Consider the following 20,099-nt stretch of genomic DNA (forward strand, 5'->3'; position numbering starts at 1 on the left):
GTATCTCTGGTCCCAGTGTCACCGCCTGCCCTGCTGGAGGGACCGGCACGACTCTCCTCCACCACCATGCACACTCTGTCCTGCAGCCGGGCACAACAACAACAAGGAATAATTGGTTAATGCGATTTCAAAACATGATTTGCAATTATAACTCGCCAGAGAGCATTCAATGGCCCCACACACCGGGAGAGTGTTTTTCTCCTTCATTTCTTCCTGGAAACTCTAACCCAATTAACTTTACAGAAGCCAGGAGCAAAACACGGCCCCACAGACCCGGCGGGGTGGATTTATCACCGCACTCAATCACGGCCTCCCCAGCACGTCCTGCAGCACCGGTGATGAGGGACGTGGGGATGGGGACGAGGCGCAGCCGGGTCCTGGCTGCTGTGTGCCATCCCTGCTCAGACAACCCCGAGTCCCACCGAGGGGATGAGCAATGCCCAGGGTGGCATTGTCCCTCCTGCACCCAACACCGTCGCTCGGCTCCATCCCCAGCCCAGGCAGCGATGTCACTGCTGCCCCACAGCCCCACAGGGCTGGGCATCCCCACGTCCCTGTGTCTCTGCCCCATGCCCAGACTCCTGTTCCTGAGCTCCCTGCCAAGTTTGCCCTTCACAGGTGCTGATCATCACCACTAAACAAACAACCTAATGATGTTCCTGAACTGCTCGCTGCCCTACTGCTCCCAGTTCCCACCAGTGTCCCCTGTTTCCAGGCCCTGCTGCCCTTCCTGTCCCCATAACCCCAAGTCCTGCCCTACTGCTGCCTTTCCCTCGAGCAGTTTGAGAGGCCGCAGGTGCTGCTGCTGCCCTGCACATGTCCCTAAATGTGCCTGGGCCACACATGGGACGAGGTCTTGGGGACAGCAGCTCTCAGCCAAGCCCTGCTGGGCACAGGGTTAATGTTTAGTGGGGTAGGAGGTGGCCCTGTGTAGGGTGGGAGGGATGTGTGGTGTAGCTGTGGGTTGCTCACAGCCCGGCCCCCCCAGCACGCTTCCCAGCATGCAGGCTGTGCAGAGCAGCACGGAGCTGGGCCATCCATCACCTGTGCATGACAGCGGTGTCCCCACCATCCTCACCCTCCCCTGTTACTCATCCCTTCCTCTGCATCCCCCTCTTCCCCTCCACTTTTCCCCTTCTTCCTCAATTTCTTCCACTCCATCTCCTCCTCCTCCCCTTTCCCCTTCATCCTCTCCTCCTCCTCTACCCCCTTCCCTTGCCTCCACTCCTCCCCCCATCCTTTCCTTCCCAAACCCTTCCTTCTCTTCTCCTCCTTCCCTTTTCCTCTACCTTTCCTCCTTCTATCCTCCTCCTCTTTTTCCCCCTTTCTCCTCTACCCCTTCCCCTCATCCTTCCAGTCATCCAGCCACTCATCCCCAGTCTGAATGAAAGAATGAGTGCTGGTGATCGTGCAGCTTCTGTGAGCTGCTCATAGAACGCTTCATCCATCTCTTCATCCTGATTAGGTGGTCTATAACAGACCCCCACCAAGATGTCACCCCTGCAGGCCTTTCCTTACCCACAGGCACTCAACTTTAGCATTCCCAACCCCAAGCTCTTCAACTTCAAAACAGTCTTTAATATAAAGGGCCACACCGCCACCCTTCCTTCCTCGTCTATCCCTTCTGAAGGGCTTGTAACCATCCTTCCCCTCTCCTCCTCCTTTTTCCCCCCTTTCCTCCCTTCCCTTTCCTCCCCCTCCCTCTTTTTCCCCTGCCGTTTCCTCCCCTCTTCCTCCTCCCCTTCTCCCCGTTCACCCCACCTTCCCCAACCCCTCCCTCCTCCCCTCCCTTTTCCCCTTTAATCTCTCTCCCCTTTCTCCCCTCCCCTCTCTCCCGTTGGCTGCACCCACGGCCTTGACCCGTCCCCGCGCCCGTCCCCGCGTTCCCAGGGCCGTCCCCACGGCCGAATAAACAACGGACGGCCCCGTCCAGCCCCCGCCCGCCCCCCGCCGCTCCCAGCGGGGCCGCCCCGAGGGCTGAGCGATGAGACGCGGACGGGACCCGGCTGCCCCCGCGCGGCGGCGGCGGGACGTGCCGTGATGTGCGGAGCTGTGCGGTGCTGTGATGTGCTGTGCTGTGCTGTGATGTGCGGTGCTGTGCGGTGCTGTGCGGTGCTGTGCGGTGCTGTGCGGTGCTGTGCGGTGCTGTGCTGTGCTGTGCTGTGCGGTGATGTGCTGTGCGGTGCTGTGCTGTGCGGTGCTGTGATGTGCAGTGCTGTGCTGTGCGGTGCTGTGCTGTGCGGTGCTGTGCGGACTGAGGCCGTGCGGACCCCAGCGTGGCGCTGCCGGCTCGGGGCTCCCACTCAGGGGCATCCCATCACTCTGCGTGCACCCTTCGCTCCAGTTCCGCAGTGCCTGGTGGCAGTTGGCAGCCGGGACACGTCCCCCTTCCCGCGGGCACTGTCACCCCACAGAACCGGCCGCGACCTCTCGGAGCGGTCCCACACCCACGGCCGGGCAGGGCACGGGGACACGGGGTCTGGCCGCGGGGCTGCGCTGACATTTCCCAGGCGCCGCGGGCAGGGAGCGGGGCCAGCGCGGCCGTCAGCGCCGTGCCCCGTCCCGTGGGGGGCACGCAACACACTGCGCCCTTTGTTGGGGACGGGGATCCGTCCCCGCGGCCCTCCCTCCGCCCCCGCCCCGGCCTGGCACCCGGTGGCAGATCGGGATAAAGGGAGGGCGGCAGCCGCGGCCCCGTCCCGAGGCAGCGACGGGGACGGGAGGCAGAGGTGAGGCTGCGAGCGGGGGCTCCGGGAGCTTCCACGCCGCGCTGGGTGCTGCCGTGGGGGTGGAGGCACCGGGACACTTTTTTCGCGGTGTCCGGGCCCGAAGGGGCCGCTGCGATGGGAGACTCCGATGGGATGATCTGTCCGGCACAGGGCGGGGCGGTGGGGGTGGACCCGGTACAGCAGGGACAGTGACACGGGATTAGCTGGTACGGCCGGAGCAGGCCTAATCCTGGCAGGAATGCCTGGAGCCTTGATGGGAGTGGGTCCCTGTGCTGGGGCTGAGCTCGTCAGCCACGGGGTGAGGGACCGAGTGGGGGCTGTGCTGAGCCCTGTGTGCCACATCTCTGTCCCGGAGCCGAGGGAGCCGGCCCAGCTCAGTGGGGGATGGCTCTGGAGCAGGGATGCCCCGTGTCCTTACTGCGTGCTAAGGGCACAGCTCGTATCCCGGCGTGTCCCATCCCCACCAGGCTGCACGAGTCCCCACTCCAGGCCCCGTGTGCCCCCGCCAAGCAGGGGCTGCCGCTGGTGGTCTCTGTGCTGCCCGCAGGGCTGAGCAATGGTGGCTGTCCCCGGGAGGCCCCCTCTCACCGCTCAGACAAAGAGCATCGCCGGGGTCTGCCCGGGGATCGGAGACAGAACTGTGCCGAGGAGCAGCGGGGCGGAAAATCGATGCATTCCCGCATTCCTGGGGACGGGAGGAGAGATCCAGGGACACACCATCCCATCCCGTGACCCCATCACCGGCTCAACCGTCCCGGTTACGGGGTGGGGGGAGGGGGCAGCGGCAACGTGGCACCCCCTCCCCCCTTTGGGCTCGCCCGGCCCTGGCAGCTTTGGCGCTGTTTTTCCGGGACGCGGCCGCGGCCCTGGGACGCCTGATGGCTTCTGCAGGTGGGGCCGCTGCCGGCGGGGCCTGACGAGCCGCTGGCACCGGCTGCGGGCTGCCACCGCGCCACGTCCTGCCGCTGGAAGCGGGGGACGCGCCCCGGCCGGGGACCGGCACAGGGATGGATGCCCAGGGGGTGGACATGTCCCACCGCCGCGGCTGGACACGGGGACGCCGTGTTGAGCCGTGCTGAGCCGCGCTGAGCGTCCCGCGGCTCCTCGGGCAAAGTCTTGCGACGCAGCGACCCGTGACGCGGCGCCCTCGTCCCCGTGGAGCGCGGCCAGCACCCACCCGCTGCCGCCGGGACGAGAGCGGGGTGGCCCTGGCAGCGTCCCTGCACGGCCCCCCCGGCACAGCCGCTGCCGGCACCTCTCGGCACTTGCTATTCTTGGCAGCAGAGGCTGGAAAATGGGAGGCAGCGCAGGAATTTTGTTTGCTGCAGCCTGGGCCCGCGCCAGACATCTGGGCTGCAGCTGAGCGAGGGCCACCCCCGCAACCCCCCCCGGGCTCTGGACACCGCAGCTGCCCTCGGGGTGTGACCAGCGGGCGGCACCAGGGGGGCACGGCCACGGTATGGCAACGGCATGGCCAGGGCACCGGGTGCGGCGGCTCGTGGAGGGAGGCGGAGGGCACGGCCGTGCGGGCAGAGCGTGCGTGCATCGGTGCACACACAGCGGGCGTGCCGGCACGGCGTGTGTCGGTGAGCAGCGAGGGCTGAGGCTGCACCCAGCGCTGCTGCCAGGAGTGTGTGCGTGGCACGGGCTGCGCTGCGGGAGCGTTTGCACGAGCGTGCAGGTGTGCGCGTCCATTTGCACGCGTTTGCTCACAGCTGTGCGTGGCCGCACACCCGCTCACGTGTGCGTGCTCCCGCAGGTGTGTGTGCAGGTGCTCGCCGTGCCCGCTCGTGTGTGCACGTGTCTTCACGCTCCCCGCCCCGCCCCGCCGGGGCCGCCCCGTCTCCCTCCCGCGCTGCCGCGGGGCGGGGCCGTGCGGGACCGGGCCGAGCCGCGCCGAGCCCAGGTGGGAGCCGCGGGACGGGGCGGGGGGACGCGGGGCGGCACCGGCGGCTCCTCGGGACGGCGGGGGGCGCCGAGCGCGGCGGGGTCGGGGTTCGCCCCTCCCGCCGTCAGAGGGGCCGCAGCTCGGCCCGGCCCGCAGCGGGCAGCACGGGCAGCGATCCGCCGGCGCGGGGCAGGGCGCTGAGTGCGGGGCGTCGCGGTGCGGATGAAGGGAGGTTGAAACGACGGGGAGCGCGGCGGGGTCCACCCGCGAGCCCCGACGGCACCCGGCGAACCGCCCCCTCCGTGCCCCGCGGGCCGTAACCGGAGCTGACGTCTCCCCCCGCGCTCTGCCCGCAGCCCGGGGGCCACGATCCAGTCCCGGCCATGAGCCGCCCGCCGCTCCTGCTGCTGCTCGTGCTGCTGCCCGCCGCCCGCTGCCCCGCACCTGCCGCCACCCCGCGGCTCCGGTTGTCCTTCCCGGGTGAGTGTGCGGCGGGGCGGGCGGGGGAGGAACGCTCGCTGCAGGTGCAGCCCCGCACCGCGGCTCCGCGCTTCTCGGCGCTGGGCACCGAGCGGAGCACCGTCCCGCTGCCCTTCGGCCGTGGGTTCGGGGTCCCGGCCCGCAGCCACCACAAAGAGTCGTTTGTTCCCACCGCGAGGGATTAGCTCGGCAGGGCGGAGAAAAGGCCCTTTCTCCCCCCCGGCCGCCCGCTGAGAGAGATGGATGGGGGGACGGTGGGCCGCTGCGGGGGCGGCCGGGCCGGGAGAGCCGGTGGGACGGGTCTGGGGGAGGGGATGGGGCGGCGGGGGCGAGGGGGGGTCGCGGTCCCTGCCCAGGCACCTCGGGGTCGGTCACGCACGGAGCCGGGGCTTGGCTCGCAGCCCTCGCTGCACGCAGGAATGGGGTCCGGGCTCCCAGGAGCGGGGCTGGGTCATCGGGACGGGAGCGCACCCTGCGGGTCCGTCCGTGTCGGGCTGTGTTGGGCCGGGCTGAGCAGGGTGGCCCGGCCCTGCAGAGCTGCGGGCCCGCCACGGGCTGCGACTCTTCCAGCTGGAGCGCTCGTGCTGCTACGAGGCCCTGCTGCTGGATGAGGAGCGCGGCCGCCTCTTTGTGGGTGCCAAGAACCACCTGCTGTCACTGAGCCTGGACAACATCAGCCAGCGGGACAGGAAGGTACGGGGGGCGGGTGGAGGCGGGGGTGGCATCCCGGGGTGCGATGTTTTGGGTTGGTGCCCTTGGCTGGGCATGGGGGGCTGCCACCCTTCCTTCCCACCCACAGATCTACTGGCCGGCTCCGGTGGAGTGGAGGGAGGAGTGCAACTGGGCCGGCAAGGACATCACAGTGCGTGTGGGATGGGGCGGGCGGGCAGGGCGGGGGGCTGCAGAGAAGCTCATTTCCACCCTGCGCCCCCAGGCCGAGTGCATGAACTTCGTGAAGATCCTGCATGCCTACAACCGGACCCACCTGTACACCTGCGGCACCGGCGCCTTCCACCCCACCTGCGCCTTCGTGGAGGTGGGCCAGCACACCGAGGTGAGATGTGAGATGTCACGGTGCAGTGCAGTGCAGCACAGCACTGCCAGACCTAACCCTGCTCTCCCAGGACCATGTCTTCAAGCTGGATGCGCGGCGCGCTGAGGATGGCAAGGGGAAGAGCCCCTACGATCCCCGGCACGCAGCCGCCTCCGTTCTCGTGGGTAGGAGGGCAGCAAGGGCGCTCTGGGCTCTGGCAGGGGCTGGTGGAGCGGCTCCCAATGACCCTTCCCTTGGTGCCCACCAGGTGAGGAGCTCTACTCGGGGGTGGCCACCGATCTGATGGGGCGCGATTTCACCATCTTCCGCAGCATGGGCTCCCGGCCGTCCGTCCGCACGGAGCAGCACGACTCCCGCTGGCTCAACGGTCAGTGCCGGGGGGGCTCTGCGCCTGGTTCCCTGCAGGAACCTACAGGTCTGGATGTGCCACCCCGTCCATTCACAGAGCCCAAGTTCGTGGATGTTTTTTGGGTGCCTGAGAGCGAGAACCCCGACGACGACAAAATCTACTTCTTCTTCCGTGAGACAGCGGTGGAGCGGCAGCAGGGGCTGGGCAAGGCCAGCGTCAGCCGCATCGGCCAGATCTGCAGGGTGGGTGCGGGCAGCCGCAGCAGGGCCGTGGGGTTGTGGTGCCATCCCTCAGTGGCTGCCCCTCGCCACACAGAACGACATGGGCGGGCAGCGCAGCCTGGTGAACAAGTGGACGACGTTCCTCAAGGCGCGCCTGGTGTGCGCCGTGCCCGGCACCGATGGCGCCGACACACACTTTGATGAGCTCCGTGAGTGCCCGCTGTGCTGGCTGGGTGGTGCCCGCAGGGGCTGTACTGATGCTTCCCCTGTACTGATGCTTCCCCTGCCCATAGGTGATGTCTTCCTGCTGCAGACGAGGGACAAGCGCAACCCCTTGGTCTACGCCGCCTTCTCCACCTCCAGGTAACGCCCGTCGTGCACCCTGCGTGTGCCACGTGCTGATCCTCATGCCCCATTTCTCTCCCCAGCTCCATCTTCCAGGGCTCAGCCATCTGTGTCTACACCATGGCCGACATCCGCCGTGCGTTCCTGGGCCCCTTTGCACACAAGGAGGGCCCCAACTACCAGTGGATGCCATACCAGGCGCGCGTGCCGTACCCACGCCCGGGCATGGTACGTGATGTGGCACAGGGTCCTGGGGGATGTGGGCACGTTACTGACCCAGCTCTGCCTCCTGCAGTGCCCCAGCAGAACCTTTGGCACCTTCAGCTCCACCAAGGACTTCCCGGATGAGGTGATCCAGTTTGCCCGGCACCACCCACTGATGTACAACCCGGTGCTGCCCCACGGCCAGCGGCCCCTCTTCCTGCAAGCCGGCGTGCCCCACACCTTCACCCGCATCGCCGTCGACCGCGTGGCTGCCGCCGATGGCCACTACGATGTCCTCTTCATTGGCACAGGCACGTGGCGCCTTCGTTCAGGGGCTGGGGGCCAGGGCTGCCCCCACGTTCCCCCCTCACCGCCCTCCCTGCAGATGTGGGCACTGTGCTGAAGGTGGTGTCGGCACCGCAGCAGAGCTGGCACGGCATGGAGCCGCTGCTGCTGGAGGAGCTGCAGGTCTTCCAGGTGGGTGCCCACACTGGGGGCTGCGCATCTCCTGTGCCCTGTCTTTAACCCTTGCTCTCCTGCAGGACGCATCCCCCATCATCAGCCTGCAGCTCTCCTCTAAGCGGGTAAGGAGGGGTGGGGAGCTGAGCCCTGCCGGACCCACGGCCCCCATCGCAGGGATGCTGAGCCCCCTTTCCCTGCAGCAACAGCTCTACGCCGGCTCAGCCGCCGCCGTGGCCCAGCTGCCCCTGCACCGCTGCGGCGCCTACGGCAAAGCGTGCGCCGAGTGCTGCCTGGCACGGGACCCGTACTGCGCCTGGGACGGCACCGCCTGCACCCGCTTCGTGCCCAGCACCAAGAGGTACGTCGTGCCGGGACCCCGCGCCCGGGGACAAGAGCTGGCCGTGCATCCCACGCCTCTCCGCAGGCGCTCCCGCCGGCAGGACGTCCGCAACGGGGACCCCAACGTGCTGTGCTCCGAAGGTGCGTGGGGCCGCGGGGCGCGGGGCGGCTCCCGCAGCGGGGAGACGACGGACGCGGGATGTCGTCCCGCAGAGCCCTCGCAGGGCCGAGTGCCCCAACGGCAGCTGTACGGGGTGGAGGGCAGCAGCGTGTTCCTCGAGTGCGTGCCCCGCTCGCTGCGTGCCCGAGTCGCCTGGACGTACCAGCGCGGTCCCGACGCTCCCCAGCGCGAGGTAGGGGCCGTGCAGCGGGGCGGGGGGTCGCTCCCACCCCCGTGCCCTGACGGCTGCCCGGGCCGCAGGTGCAGCCGGACGAGAGGGTGGTGAGGACGGAGCGGGGGCTGCTGCTGCGCAGCGTTCAGCGGCACGACGCCGGGCTCTACGTGTGCCGGGCCACCGAGCGGGGCTTCACGCAGCCCGTGCTGCGCCTGGCGCTGGGCGTCCTCGGCGCCGTCGCCCCCGGGGGCCGCGCTCCCTGGTACCGGGACTTCCTGCAGTTGCTCGAGCGGCCCGAGGCGGCCTGCGGGCGGCTGCGACCCCCGCCTCCCGTCCCGGCCGGGCCCCCCGCGCGGAGGCGGGGCGGGACGGAGCCGGAGCCGGGGGGCGGTGCGGAGCCACGGGCCGCCCGACGCCGCCGTACCCGGGGCGGACCGAGAGCCGAGCGCGGCCCACGCAGCGCCCCCGCCCGGTGAGGGCAGCCCCGGGGTTGCGCGGAGCGGGACGGCAGCGGAGCCCCGGCTCGGCTGGAGGCCCGGAAGGGGGCGGAGGGGGGAGAGCGGTGTATTTATTGACGGCTGGGAATGGGGGGCGGCCCCGCACGGCGATGGGTGGGTTCGGGCGGGGGCGGGCCGTCCCTCCGAGGCTGTACCGGTGGAGCTCAATAAAGCAGAGGAGGCTGCACGGGACCCGGCGCGGCGGTGTGTGCCCACCCACGAGCGTCCCCCCCTTCCCTATCCAGTGTGACGCCGGGCGCTTCTCCCCGCCCCTCGGCTACACTTTCGTTTCCTGCAAAAGCGAAGCCCGAGCTCGGCACTTCCCCGGTTCAGCTCAGACTCGGCGATGACGGCAGCCCGCCGTGACACCAGCCCAGCCCCGCTCCCAGCCCAGGGCCGGGTCCTGGCGCTGCGGGCACAGCTCCGGTCCCCCGCAGTAACACCGCAACCCTCGTGCCCAGCTGGCCCGGGGAACCTGGCGCTGCCCTCTGTCCCATTGCTGCCATCTCTCTCACTGGGCTGGGACACGATCTGAGCCCCAGAAGGATCCCGCAGGAACCGTTTCCCCCCTGCAGGCAGCACCATCCCAGAGCGGTGAGAGCACGCCGTCTCACTGCTCCTTGGCGTTCCGGTTCCCCCCTCCTACCCCGCACCCCCAACAGCCCGACAATGGTCCACAGGTTTTATTGCCGGGGGCAGGGCAGGGGCAGGGCTGCAGGCTGGGGGTTAGGGTAGCTCAGGAGGACACGAAGCATCGGGGCAGGGGTCCTGCACCACCCCGCAGCCGCAGCAGCAGGTAGATGGTGCTGCGGGGCTGCACGCTGTAATGCTCCAGCGTGTGGTGGTTCTCCAGCTCCCTGGTCTCATAGGTGAGGCGCTGCTGCTCCACGGGCACGTGCTGGCGGGCATAGATCTGCTGCTTCAGCTGCTTCACAGTGTCGGTGGGCCGCACAGTGTAGACATTGGTCTTGTTGCTGCTGTCCTTCACTAGAACATCCATCTTCTGGGGCTCCGTGTGCAGCAGCAGCAGCACGGTGTCATAGAAGAGGCCATGGGTGGCCAGGCTGTCCCCATCCTGCAGCACGCTCGAGTAGCTGCTGGGGTTCTGCTGCAGGGCCAGGCGCTGCTGGTAGCGGGGGATGCCCCACTCCTTCTCTATCTCCCCCTTCAGCTCCCAGATTGTGGTGCTGGGGCTGACCCTCCTGCTCAGGCTGATGCCCTGCAGCTTCTTCACTTGCACAGTCACAGGTCGGGCAGGCTGTGGGGACACAAGACATGTGGGTGACGGCCTTGGGGGATGGGAGCACAGTGCTGCTGTGTGGGCAGCCCTACCTGCACATTCCAGGGGCGGGCATCACGGATGCAGGGCAGTGACATACATCTCCGGGCAGCCTCCGTGGCCACCAAGTCCCATCTCTTGTCTTGGCCCAGGATGCCAGTGGGGTCAGCAGGATCCAGGATGACGGGGCTGCGGGCACAGAGGGGGCCCTGCCATCAGCACACAGCCTCGGGAACAGAGCAGTGGGGTAGGGACACCCTCCTCACCGGGTCTGGCGCAGCTGATTCTTCAGGTGGGCACCAATCCGCTCGTCCCGCAGGAAATAGTACTTCTCCCAGTAAATACAGATGTCCTGGTGCCGGCCGAGCAGCTCCAGCACAGTGCGGAAGCCCTCAGCCATGCTGAAATCCTCGCTCCTATTTGTGCCCTCCTCCCAGACGTAGATGGTCAGCAGCTCCAGCGCATACTTGGGGGGCAGCTTAGCGTCGGGGTACTGTGGCTTCAGCATCTGGGGGCACACGGGTCGGAGCTGGTGGGACGGGGTGCCCTGGGGTGCGGGTGGGGGCACAGCACAGCAGGGTAACCCCACTCACCTCCTTGTACCAGAACTTGACCAGGCGCAGCAGGTCCTTCACCTTGGCGGGGCGCCACTTCACAAAGTTCTTCTGCAGTTCTGTGAAGCTGGGAGAGAAATCACCGGGACCGCAGCCCGTGGCCAACAGCTTCACGTAGACAATGGAGTCCGGGGGGGCATCCTGAATCACCTGCCCTATGGGGCGAGAGATACATCGAGCCCCGTCCTGCATCCCGCAGCCCAACATATGCCCCCCCGCCCTGAGCCCCCATCCCACCCCATCCTACCCAGCGCATCGTAGGCAGGCAGGATGTCCACGTCGATGGACTCGCCAGAAGCGATGGAGGAGAGGGTGAGGCTGAGGGAGCGCGGTCTGTCCCGGCTGTCCTTGTAGCGCGGGGTGCTGATTGTGACTGTGGACGCTGTCGGGGGACACTCATAGAGCCGATTCTCGATGATGGCGAGGATGCGGGCCCGCTCCTGCTCCTGCTCCTGGTAGCTGGAGAAGCAGTTAACGAAGAGCACCACGTCGGCATCCGAGTTGTTGCGCAGCGCCGTGCCCTTCCCTGCCGAGCCGCCCTGCAAAGACACGGCATCGGCTCAGCCCCCGGCCCCCGCGCCGAGGCGTAGAGCGGGGGGGGCTGCGGGCACCTTGACGGTCTTGAGGACTCTGATGCCCTCGAAGCAGCGCTCCTTGAGGAAGTCGCAGATGTGCTTCACCGTCTGTCTCACCGCCGCGCTGAATTCCGGGCTGGGCTGCAGGTTGGCGGCCACCCAGCCCTCCAGCTGGTTCTGGGTCACTGTCTCCAACTCCATCACCAACTGCGCACACAACCCCTTACCGCTCATTCCGCTCCGCCGCCGCCCACCGCCGCTTTAAATCCTGCGGCCTCCGCCCCACCCCGGGTGGCACCGCCCCTTGTCCCCTCCCCTTTCTCGCCCTCCCCCCGTTGTCCCCCCGGGGAGCTCCTCGCGTTGCCCCCGCTTTGGGGGCGGTGGTCCCCATCTCCCAGGAGCCCGGGATGCGACCACCCCGCAGCCGGCGCTGGGCACTGACGGCGTCCCTGCAGCCCCGCTGGGAACTCAGGGACGGTGACACGGCGGCCACCCTTTCGGTTTCGGTTCTGGCGCCGGTTTCGGTTCCGCGTCAGTTTCGGTTCCGATACGAGGAGCGGCCGCTGGAAACGAAAGTACGGGGAATGGGCGGGGAAAAGTAATAGCAACAGCGACGGGAGGGGGGTGAGGGGGAGGACAGGGATGGGGATAGAGATAGGGATGGGGATAGGAATGGGGAAATGGATGGGGACAGAGATAGGACAAGGATGGGACAGGGATGGAGACAGAAATGAAACAGAGATGGGGACAAAAGTGTAACAGGGATGGAGACGGGTGAGGACAAAAATGGGGACAGGGCTGCAGACAACGATGGGACGGGATTGTGAATGAATATGAAACAGATGGAGACAGAATAGGAATTGAGATGGGGACAGAAATGGGATAGGGACAGGAATGGGGACAGAAGTGGAACAGGTGGGGTCGGAGCTGAGAAGTAGGGGTACAGGGATGGGACAGGGGTGGAGCTGGGGATGGGACGGCTGGGATGGAGCTGGGGGACGCAGCTGGACATGGAGATGGGCACAGGGGCAGGACAGGGATGGGGCAGGGATAGGATGGAGCTGGGCACAGAGCTGGGACAGGAATGGGGACAGAGACAGAACAGGGACAGTGCCAGAGCTGGGGGTATGTTATGTGTGGGTACAACAGGGATGGGGCAGGGACGAGTCATTGAAGGGGACAGGGACAGAGTTAGAGATGGGACGAGGATGGGAATGAGGATGGGGGCAGGAAGGAGGACTTGGCAGGACAACTCATGCCATCAAGACAGAGCTGCTTTGTGCCCAGCTCAGAACACTGGCTACCAACAGCATACATGTACAGTGGAGTATTTAATGCCTGGGGCTGCCCCACCGGGGGCTGTCCCCTCTTTTTTATTTATTTTTTAACCAAAAATATGATAACAGGAGAGGCAAAGGGTGCCATCGCGCTCTGTGCCATGCCAGCTGTCTGCTACATCCCCTGGCTGCCCAAACATGGCACAGTCCACAGGGCCAACCCCAGAGCTCTGTGCCTCCCAGGCTCATCCTGGCACAGCCATGTGCTGGAGGAGCAGCAGCAGGCACCTGGGAACGTGGTCATGGTGGTGACTTCCTAAGCCTCAATGGCAGGAGGTAACGATAAGGCGATGGGAGGGTGCCTCCTGCTGGGGCAGGTGCCCATCCTTGCAGCCCTTCCCTTTCTCCAGCAGTGCGTGGCAGGGCCAGGGTTGCCCCTGCGTGTCCCGGGTTTGGGGCAATCCATATGGGGCTGCTCTGTGGGGCAGCTCAGCGGCGCTGGGCGCTGGCATTGAGGCGAGCCCAGAGCTGCCCGCTGGCTGCCCGCAGTTGGCGCATGGCATCCTCCTGGCTCTCCAGCCACTGGGCCAGTGTCTGCACCGACTGGCTCTGCAGCACTGTGGGGAGAATGGGGCATGGTGGGGACCAGATGGTGGCTGTCCCCAGCCCCTGCCACCTCCCACCACCCTGCCCACAGCCACCTACCGCTCAGGTAGATGGCCAGCGTGGCCAGGACCAGGCTGGCCAGAGCCAGGAGGCCCAGCAGGGCGAGGAAGAAGGGATGCCCAGGGCAGGGGCAGACGGTGGGAGGTGGCACAGGGCGCAGAGTGGGCAGGTGTGGGGGACCATGGGGAGCACGGTGCAGCCGGGCACTGGATGGAGTCGGGCCATTCCCTGCAGCAGCAGGGAGAAGGGGGTCAGCACCTGCCCTCAGCCCCCTGTTCCGCAGCCCCTTGCCCTGTTCTTGTCACCTTCTGTGCCCTTGTGCCCAGCTGAGGCCCAGTGCAGATCACTGATAGACGCCACGGGGTGCAGGCTGATGGCTCCAGGGTCCGTCCCATCAAGGTCAGCGGGCTCTGTTGGCACGGTGCCCTCTGCCCTGCCCACACCGTCTGCTGGGAGCAAGGAAAGGGGTGAGCACATCTCAGGTACCTCGGAGCTGACCGGAGGCCCCCAGCCGTGATGACCACTCCCAGGAGCAGTGCCAGCCCTGGTACCAACCCAGCGCTCCTTGGCACAGGACTGCTGCTCCCAGGGTGGGGCCAGACCAGTGCTGGCCGTCCCCCAGCCGCTGCGCGCTGTCATCGAAGCAGTTAGCAGGAGCCTGGTGGCCGCACTCCCAGAGCCTCGTTAGTGCAGCTGGCAGCTGCACGGAGTGGGAAAGTACTCCTGCCTCCGGGTACCTGGGGCCACTTTGAGCCTGCGGGTGCAAGCAGCCCCGTGCCAGGCTGTCGTTAGGTCTGGCAGTACCCATGGCACTGTGCTGCAGAGCTTGGAGATGCACAGCAGGAACAGCGGGTCCCATGCTGGCCCAGAGGTCCAGTGCCCTGTGCTGTGGTGCCGTGTGTCCAGAGGATGGGGAGAGCAGCATGCAGGGCTCCAGCCCGCTCAGCGCTGTCTTGGGAAGCAGCTGGGGCAGAGTGAGGGGATGTTTTCACAGCGTTTGCATGGTTGTGAGCAGAGGGCAGGGCCCATGGCCTTGTGCCCACACCCAGGGTCAGGGCTGGTGCTGTGCCGGGGCCGCAGGGCTCCAAGGGGCTGGTGTGCACCAGGTCAGCGCCCTTCAGGGCTGGGGGCTTCTGGACCCCCCAAAGCACCCTACCCAACCCCTCGCGGCAGGCTCCCCCCACCGCCTGCTCCTCTGCAGCCTGCGGTGCTGTGCCAGCCACTGTCCCCTCCGTCCCCCAGCACTCCACACCCCTTCCCTCCCTGGGCTGGCATCCCTGTGGGGTGGGCAGCACTTGGCCATTGCCACTGTGCAGCCCCAGTGACACAGCTGCCCCGGGTGCCAGGGACCCCTCGCACCCCTCGCTGCTGCCTGCCTACCTTCTGCAGCCTCCCTGGGCATGTCCCCGGCCCCGCTCCCCTGGACAGACAGGCAATCTGGGGCCTCCAGGAACCGGGCACTGGGCTCCTGGTGCGCCAACTGCTCTACTTAAAATAGGACAGGATGAAATGTGTTTGGGGTGATAAAAATAGCTGTGGGGAGGGGGGCCCGGCAGCCGCGGGCAGCATGGTGCCAGCGTGGCGGAGGGAGGGCAGAGCTCAGGGCCCCTCACACACCCTTCCCTGGGCACCAGGCACAGCTGGGATAGTGAAACTGAGGCACGGATCTGTTCTGTCCTAAGCCATAGTGGGGGTTCCTTGTGTACCTGACCTCGAGGCTCCCCCCAGCTTTGCCCATGAGGACAATGTAGCTGCAGCAGGATGGTTTATTTAAATTAATGAGCACAGGACAAACCCATGCTGGCACAGCAGCCCCCAGCTCCATTCACCAGCCCCAGCTGCTGCGCCGTGGGCAGGTGTCAGGGGCCTGGGGGCTGTGGTGCCCATAGAGGCTGTGGGTGGGTGTGGGGCAGGCAGTGGGGCTCCGTGGCTCCGGCTGTGTGCAGTCCTGGCCTGCCCAACCCCGGTAGCAGTGGCAGCGGAAGGGTGCCCAGGAGCCTGCCCCCAGGTGCAGCAGGATGCTCAGCTCCTGGGGCTGCCGCCGCACACAGCGCCCGTGCCCGTGGCACTGCTCCAAGCTGCACGTCTGCGCGGCTGCTGTCACGTTGGCCACGTAGGGCCCCAGGGTGGACACGAGGTAGTGGCGAAGGCTGCTGCAGCTCTCCTGGGGAAGTATCAGCCGTGAGGAGTGGCCCTGCAGGGCACCCAACACCTCCTGAGCCTGTTGGGTGTCTGGCTCCATGGGACGGTGGTGGCCACACTCACAGCCGAGTGGGAATACGACATGTCACCCCACAGCACCACTCCGGCCACCCCCAGTGCCGCGCTCTCCCCAATGGTGTGCTCCAGGTCAGCCTGCAAGAACAGGGGGCCGTGTGGCCACAGGGGACGCGCCAGGACACCGAGCACCATCCCCAGCCCTTACCGGCTCCAGGAAGCGGGGCGAGCGGCGGTAGGAGAGCCGTGAGTAGGCCACAACGGGCAGGCGGCCGGCGGCCAGGCGCAGGGCCTCGCGCAGCCGGTGGTGCACGTAGCGGCGGCGCAGGCCGGGCGGCAGCAGCGGCGGCAGGTAGATGCTGGGGTAGAGCGCGGCCGAGGCGGCCCACAGCCAGCGCAGGCGGTCGTTGCGCCGCACCTCAGCCGGCCGGCAGCGCCCCGTGTAGTTGAGCCCCTTGTTCCAGTCACCGTTGAAGCAGTCGGGGAAGCGATAGAAGCCCCAGAGTCCGGCTGGGCGCAGGCTGCGGCTCAGTCGCAGTGTCTGCTCCATCAGTGCCCGCGCTGCCCGCTCGAAGGCCCGCCGGGCCTGCCGCCGCCCCCCACCCCGCTCCTGCGCCCATTGCTGCGATGCCAGCTGGTAGATGCGCTTGGGCCCCCAGTTCCGGGCCCACAGTGGCCGCCATTCCTCCCAGTCCAGCACAGCCAGGCCGCTGAAGGAGGGGCGCAGGTGCAGCCGCACGTCACCCGCAACCCGCGCCAGGTGGGCCCGGAGCGGCGCCCGCTGTGGGATGCCGCCATTGTGCAGGTCACCCTGCGGGGAGATGTAGGGGTACAGCCCAAACTTGTTCTTGTAGAAGATGGTGATGTTCTGCCCTGCAAAGCGGCCGCCCTCATTCTCCACGATGCCGTAGTCGGCCAGGGGCAGCCCCACACCAAAGCGGCGCTGGCAGCGGCTGCTGGGGATGTTCCAGAGCACGGCGAAGGGCTGCGCGCCTGCCAGGGCCGTGGGCACGGGGCTCTCCCCACTGGCAGTCCCCAGCACCAGCCAGGTCCACAGCGCCAGCACCAGCCCCATGCCCAGGGGCACCGCCTGTGGGGAGAGAGCAGCGGGTGGGCACCCAAAATCCTGCAGAGCCCTGAGCCATGTCCTGCCCGGTGTCTCCGTGCCCCTCCTGGCTCTCAGCCTGCCTCCAAGCAGGGGCACTGCGGCCGCTTCATCCCTGTTTGGTGGCAAGGTTGAGCCCCCAGGCCCATCACACATGGGTAAGGGAAGGAGAGCTGCGTGCTGCTGCCCCGTGCCCGCCGCCAGCTGGGGATTAGGTGGCCGCATGACACAGCAAAGGCAGCACTGATCCCTGTTCAGGGCTGGACGCTCCCCTGACCTTCCCGCTGCCATTCTGGGGCCTCTCACAGCAGCAGCCACGCTCACTCCTGAGGCATGGCCACCCCCCCCCTCGTCCCCATTCTCCTCAACCCCTGGCAGACAGCGGGGCTGGGGGCCGGAGCCAGCCCAGAAGAACAGCACCAGACACTCCGCCCGCGCTCGCTTTTAATCACCAGCTGTGCCCAGCAGCCTCAGATGTCCTTCTTCATCCAGAAGATGGGCAGCCCCCTGGTATCATAGTGGGGGCTCTCCTGCGGGCTCTGCCCACCGCCCTCAGCTGGGCCTCCCCCTGCCCGGGATGGGGGTGGGAGAGGGGGCGGGGGGGGGATGGCAGGAGGCGGCAGGGGGGTATGGGGGGCTGAGGGCACCGCTGGGGTAGCAGGGGTGGGGCTGGGAGGCGCAGCAAAGGCCCGCAGTGCTGCAGCAGGCATGGCAGGGCTGAGGAAGGGCACGATCTGCACCGGCTCAGCCGGGATGAAGCCCAGGTGGGCGTAGAACTGCTGCTTGTCGTGAGTGCTGAGGTGCAGGCGGCGGAAGCCGCGGGTCCGAGCGTAACGCTCGGTGGCCTCCATCAGCTGCCGCCCGTAGCCTCTGCCCCGCAGTGCCCGCGCCACCACCACGCTCTCCACCAAGAGCCCACCAGGCTGCCCAGCCACGCGCGACAGCCGGACGTGTCCCACCAGGCAATGGGGGCAGGTGGGCTCGGCGGGGCCCGATGCCCGCAGCAGTGCCAGGCAGGTGGGGAAGGCGTCGGAGGATCGCTGCAGTGCATGCAGCCGCACTGCACGGCTCTTGCCCCACTCCTCAGCCAGCAGCTCGGCACAGGCCTCCAGCAGCTCGGGGTGCTGATGCAGGGGCACAAGGCTGAGCTCCTCCGGCACCGGGCTCATTCTTCTCACTGCAGGGAGAGTGAGAAGTGATGGCTCAGCATCTGTGCTGAGGTCACTACCAACACTCCAATGGGCGCAGCACGGCAGCAGCTTCCTGGACAGCAAAGTGACAGCCATGCCGTGCCGTGCCATGTTGAGCAGTGCCATGCAGTGCCATGCCATGCTATGCCGTGCCATGCAGTGCCATGTAGTGCCATGTAGTGCCATGCTATGCCGTGCCATGCCGTGCTCCCGTAAGCACTCGGTAGAGCCCCACCTCCCACCGTCGCCGTGCGAAGGCGAAACCGCACTCAAAGAGGAACCCCGCTGCTAACGGCCCGCGCGTTGAGCAACCCGCCCCGCACCCCCCGCTCTCCTCCACGCGTCCTGCAGCCGGCCCAGCCCGCACCGCACCGCACGGCTCCGCAATGCACCGCCCGCCGCCCACCCGTCCCGTCCCGTCCCGACCCGTCCCGTCCCCCCGCTCACCCTGCTCCGCTCCGTCCCACTGGGATCCGGGCCGAGCCCCGCCCAGCGCTCCCAGCCATACACACACACACACACACACACACAGCGCCCCCTGGTGGGCGGAGGGCGCGCATCAAAAGTTCCCAACGGGCTGGGAATAAACGACTCGACTCAAAGAATCACAGAATCAAAGAATCACAGAATCACAGAATCTCTCTGGTTGGCAAAGACTTCTACGATCACCGAGCCCCACCAACCACCCCCCAGCTGCCCACTGCCCACGTCCCTCAGGGCCACATCCCCACGCTTCTGGAGCACCTCCATGGACGCTGACTCCCCCAGCTCCCCGGGCAGCACATTGTCTGCTAAAGCTGACACATGTTGCAGACTAGAATATACGCTGGTTAATTTCCAAGTCAACATCCCCTGCTTATCGCACTCGCTGTGCGGCAGCGCCTGGAGCAGCCCCGGCCTTTACACTGCACGGTACTATTGACACTGCGAGTGATGGATAACAGAGCCAAACGAGACACAGAAATAGGGTGGGGAAGTTTATTAGGGGATATAATAAATATATATATATAAATAATAAATAAATAAATAATATTATATAATATCATAAAATAAACTATATAAATAATACTCCCGAGGCATCACTAGGGCTGGCTGGTGATGTGCCGGGCCCGACGTGTTACCCGGGAGCAGCTCTAGCCCTGCTCTGGCCCTCGCCGCCTGGACCGGCTCGTGCGACGTCTTCGGGGCCGGCTGTCGGTCTCCGCAGCCCGACGATGGAGAGGCGAGCGGCTCCTTGTCCGGGCCCGCGCTGGATGTCTGGATGGGCTTCTGTGGGCTGTTCTGGAAGCCCTGGAGGACCCCGGTGCTGCCGCTGTGGTGTAGCTGCAGCTCTGAGCACCTGGGCTTGGTCTCTGCCTGCTCGCACGGTGTCTATGGGGCCGGCTCGGAGATTCTGGGGCCCGGCGCTGCAACGGAGAGCGGCTTCTTGTCCGGGCCCGCTGTCCCTGCCTGCACCTGAGGTTGTAGCCAGGTGCAGGGCAGTGCCTCGAGGACCGAGATGTCCCCTGGCTGGCTATCAGGGCAGCATTAGGGGTGCTCCCACAGCACCCTAGCGACTCATGCCATGAGTCGTCAATGCGATGTAAACGCAAGCAGAGCCTCCTCCTCCATTCTGGCCTGTGCTGGCTGGACAGGCTGCTGCTCTCAGGCAAGCGGGAACTGTGAGCTGGCTCTGATTGTTCCTGGCTGGAGATTGTAGAGCTGCTGCTCTCTGGTGCTGTGGAGCCTTGGGGTGGCGGCAGTCCGTGCTCGCTGGTGGTGCCGGAGCTGCTGCTCTCTGGTGTCACAGAGGTTTGAGATGGCTGCAGTCCCTGCTGGCTGGTGGTGCTGACGCCAGCAAGAGCTGAGCTGGTGCTGGAGGCTGTAAGGGGAGGCAGGAAGGTGAGCAGGATGGAATTCCAGCCATGGGGTGGAACTGGCTCCAGTTTGTCCCGGGCTGGAGGGATTTGAGCAGGGCCGCTCTGAGCAGCCGCTGCCAGGCCTGGCCTGGCCCCAGCCCAGCAGCACGCGGCTGTTTGCCTCTTACCGGTGCCCTCTCCAGCACAGGCGTTGCACTCCCATTCAGTTCTGCTCTCACTCAGGTTGGAGCAGCGGCGGTGTGTTCCTCGTGCAGCACAGGAGCTGCAGAGGAGCAGCTGCCAGGGCCTGTGGAAAGCAACAGGTTGTGGCCATGAGGACAAAGTGCCCTGAGCCAGGGAGTGCCCGGCACAGCTCTGGTGCTCAGTCTGTGCTCCCCCAGCCCGTGGTGAGGCTGCGATGCCACGCAGAGCCCC

General features: G+C 66.8%; 5 protein-coding genes across 9 annotated transcripts; 1 reads left to right on the forward strand and 4 right to left on the reverse strand.

Annotated features, from left to right (window-relative positions):
* The first annotated feature begins 4,594 nt into the window (after positions 1 to 4,594).
* Positions 4,595 to 9,105, forward strand: SEMA3B (semaphorin 3B). Of its 2 annotated transcripts, XM_015874644.2 has the most exons (18): positions 4,595 to 4,635; positions 4,974 to 5,097; positions 5,633 to 5,790; positions 5,897 to 5,959; positions 6,032 to 6,151; positions 6,222 to 6,315; positions 6,399 to 6,518; positions 6,597 to 6,742; positions 6,816 to 6,930; positions 7,015 to 7,084; positions 7,150 to 7,294; positions 7,362 to 7,581; positions 7,656 to 7,747; positions 7,813 to 7,854; positions 7,933 to 8,090; positions 8,157 to 8,212; positions 8,285 to 8,424; positions 8,493 to 9,102. In XM_015874644.2, the coding sequence occupies exons 2-18, from the start codon at positions 5,001 to 5,003 to the stop codon at positions 8,880 to 8,882; spliced, it is 2,226 nt and encodes a 741-aa protein (XP_015730130.1). In that variant the 5' UTR covers positions 4,595 to 4,635; positions 4,974 to 5,000; the 3' UTR covers positions 8,883 to 9,102. The 2 variants fall into 2 exon arrangements, with proteins under 2 accessions (XP_015730130.1, XP_032303161.1); XM_032447270.1 differs by having other exon boundaries at positions 8,157 to 8,424; positions 8,493 to 9,105.
* Positions 9,106 to 9,571: 466 nt separating this feature from the next.
* Positions 9,572 to 11,624, reverse strand: LOC107319648 (2'-5'-oligoadenylate synthase 1-like). Its single transcript, XM_015874647.2, has 6 exons — positions 11,408 to 11,624; positions 11,044 to 11,335; positions 10,776 to 10,951; positions 10,449 to 10,690; positions 10,236 to 10,371; positions 9,572 to 10,161 (listed from the first exon to the last, which is right to left on the reverse strand). Exons 1-6 carry the CDS (start codon positions 11,603 to 11,605, stop codon positions 9,640 to 9,642), a joined length of 1,566 nt encoding a protein of 521 aa, XP_015730133.1. The 5' UTR covers positions 11,606 to 11,624; the 3' UTR covers positions 9,572 to 9,639.
* A 1,065-nt stretch (positions 11,625 to 12,689) lies between these two features.
* On the reverse strand, positions 12,690 to 14,956 carry LSMEM2 (leucine rich single-pass membrane protein 2). Of its 3 annotated transcripts, none has more exons than XM_015874653.2 (4): positions 14,695 to 14,956; positions 13,620 to 13,760; positions 13,354 to 13,542; positions 12,690 to 13,265 (listed from the first exon to the last, which is right to left on the reverse strand). In XM_015874653.2, the coding sequence occupies exons 1-4, from the start codon at positions 14,714 to 14,716 to the stop codon at positions 13,138 to 13,140; spliced, it is 480 nt and encodes a 159-aa protein (XP_015730139.1). In that variant the 5' UTR covers positions 14,717 to 14,956; the 3' UTR covers positions 12,690 to 13,137. The 3 variants fall into 3 exon arrangements, with proteins under 3 accessions (XP_015730139.1, XP_015730135.1, XP_015730137.1); XM_015874649.2 differs by lacking the exon at positions 14,695 to 14,956 and adding an exon at positions 13,870 to 14,462; XM_015874651.2 differs by lacking the exons at positions 13,354 to 13,542; positions 14,695 to 14,956 and adding an exon at positions 13,870 to 14,462.
* Positions 14,957 to 15,062: 106 nt separating this feature from the next.
* Positions 15,063 to 18,449, reverse strand: HYAL3 (hyaluronidase 3). 2 transcript variants are annotated; one of them, XM_015874646.2, is made up of 4 exons: positions 18,274 to 18,449; positions 15,740 to 16,620; positions 15,580 to 15,669; positions 15,063 to 15,478 (listed from the first exon to the last, which is right to left on the reverse strand). In XM_015874646.2, the coding sequence occupies exons 2-4, from the start codon at positions 16,604 to 16,606 to the stop codon at positions 15,140 to 15,142; spliced, it is 1,296 nt and encodes a 431-aa protein (XP_015730132.1). In that variant the 5' UTR covers positions 16,607 to 16,620; positions 18,274 to 18,449; the 3' UTR covers positions 15,063 to 15,139. The 2 variants fall into 2 exon arrangements, with proteins under 2 accessions (XP_015730132.1, XP_015730131.1); XM_015874645.1 differs by lacking the exon at positions 18,274 to 18,449 and having other exon boundaries at positions 15,740 to 16,975.
* On the reverse strand, positions 17,064 to 18,203 carry NAA80 (N-alpha-acetyltransferase 80, NatH catalytic subunit). Its single transcript, XM_032447271.1, has one exon. It carries the CDS (start codon positions 18,025 to 18,027, stop codon positions 17,107 to 17,109), a length of 921 nt encoding a protein of 306 aa, XP_032303162.1. The 5' UTR covers positions 18,028 to 18,203; the 3' UTR covers positions 17,064 to 17,106.
* Positions 18,450 to 20,099: the final 1,650 nt, after the last annotated feature.

The sequence above is a fragment of the Coturnix japonica genome, chromosome 12 (genome assembly GCF_001577835.2).
Source record: "Coturnix japonica isolate 7356 chromosome 12, Coturnix japonica 2.1, whole genome shotgun sequence".
Classification (NCBI taxonomy): domain Eukaryota; kingdom Metazoa; phylum Chordata; class Aves; order Galliformes; family Phasianidae; genus Coturnix; species Coturnix japonica.

Coding starts and splice junctions, on each gene's coding strand:
- SEMA3B (XM_032447270.1), top strand. CDS start 5,001: ATGAGCCGCCCGCCGCTCCTGCTGCTGCTCGTGCTGCTGCCCGCCGCC. Junction 6,743..6,815: donor GCATCGGCCAGATCTGCAGG/GTGGGTGCGGGC, acceptor CTCGCCACACAG/AACGACATGGGCGGGCAGCG. Junction 8,091..8,156: donor TTCGTGCCCAGCACCAAGAG/GTACGTCGTGCC, acceptor GCCTCTCCGCAG/GCGCTCCCGCCGGCAGGACG.
- LOC107319648 (XM_015874647.2), bottom strand. CDS start 11,605: ATGAGCGGTAAGGGGTTGTGTGCGCAGTTGGTGATGGAGTTGGAGACA. Junction 10,952..11,043: donor GCCTGCCTACGATGCGCTGG/GTAGGATGGGGT, acceptor CTCGCCCCATAG/GGCAGGTGATTCAGGATGCC. Junction 10,162..10,235: donor CCCGCCCCTGGAATGTGCAG/GTAGGGCTGCCC, acceptor GTGTCCCCACAG/CCTGCCCGACCTGTGACTGT.
- LSMEM2 (XM_015874649.2), bottom strand. CDS start 14,239: ATGCTGCTCTCCCCATCCTCTGGACACACGGCACCACAGCACAGGGCA. Junction 13,761..13,869: donor CCTGTGCCAAGGAGCGCTGG/GTTGGTACCAGG, acceptor TGCTCCCAGCAG/ACGGTGTGGGCAGGGCAGAG. Junction 13,543..13,619: donor TGGGCACAAGGGCACAGAAG/GTGACAAGAACA, acceptor CTGCTGCTGCAG/GGAATGGCCCGACTCCATCC.
- HYAL3 (XM_015874645.1), bottom strand. CDS start 16,927: ATGGCAGCGGGAAGGTCAGGGGAGCGTCCAGCCCTGAACAGGGATCAG. Junction 15,670..15,739: donor CGCCCCGCTTCCTGGAGCCG/GTAAGGGCTGGG, acceptor CTGTTCTTGCAG/GCTGACCTGGAGCACACCAT. Junction 15,479..15,579: donor TGTCGTATTCCCACTCGGCT/GTGAGTGTGGCC, acceptor ATACTTCCCCAG/GAGAGCTGCAGCAGCCTTCG.
- NAA80 (XM_032447271.1), bottom strand. CDS start 18,027: ATGGCACGGCATAGCATGGCACTACATGGCACTACATGGCACTGCATG.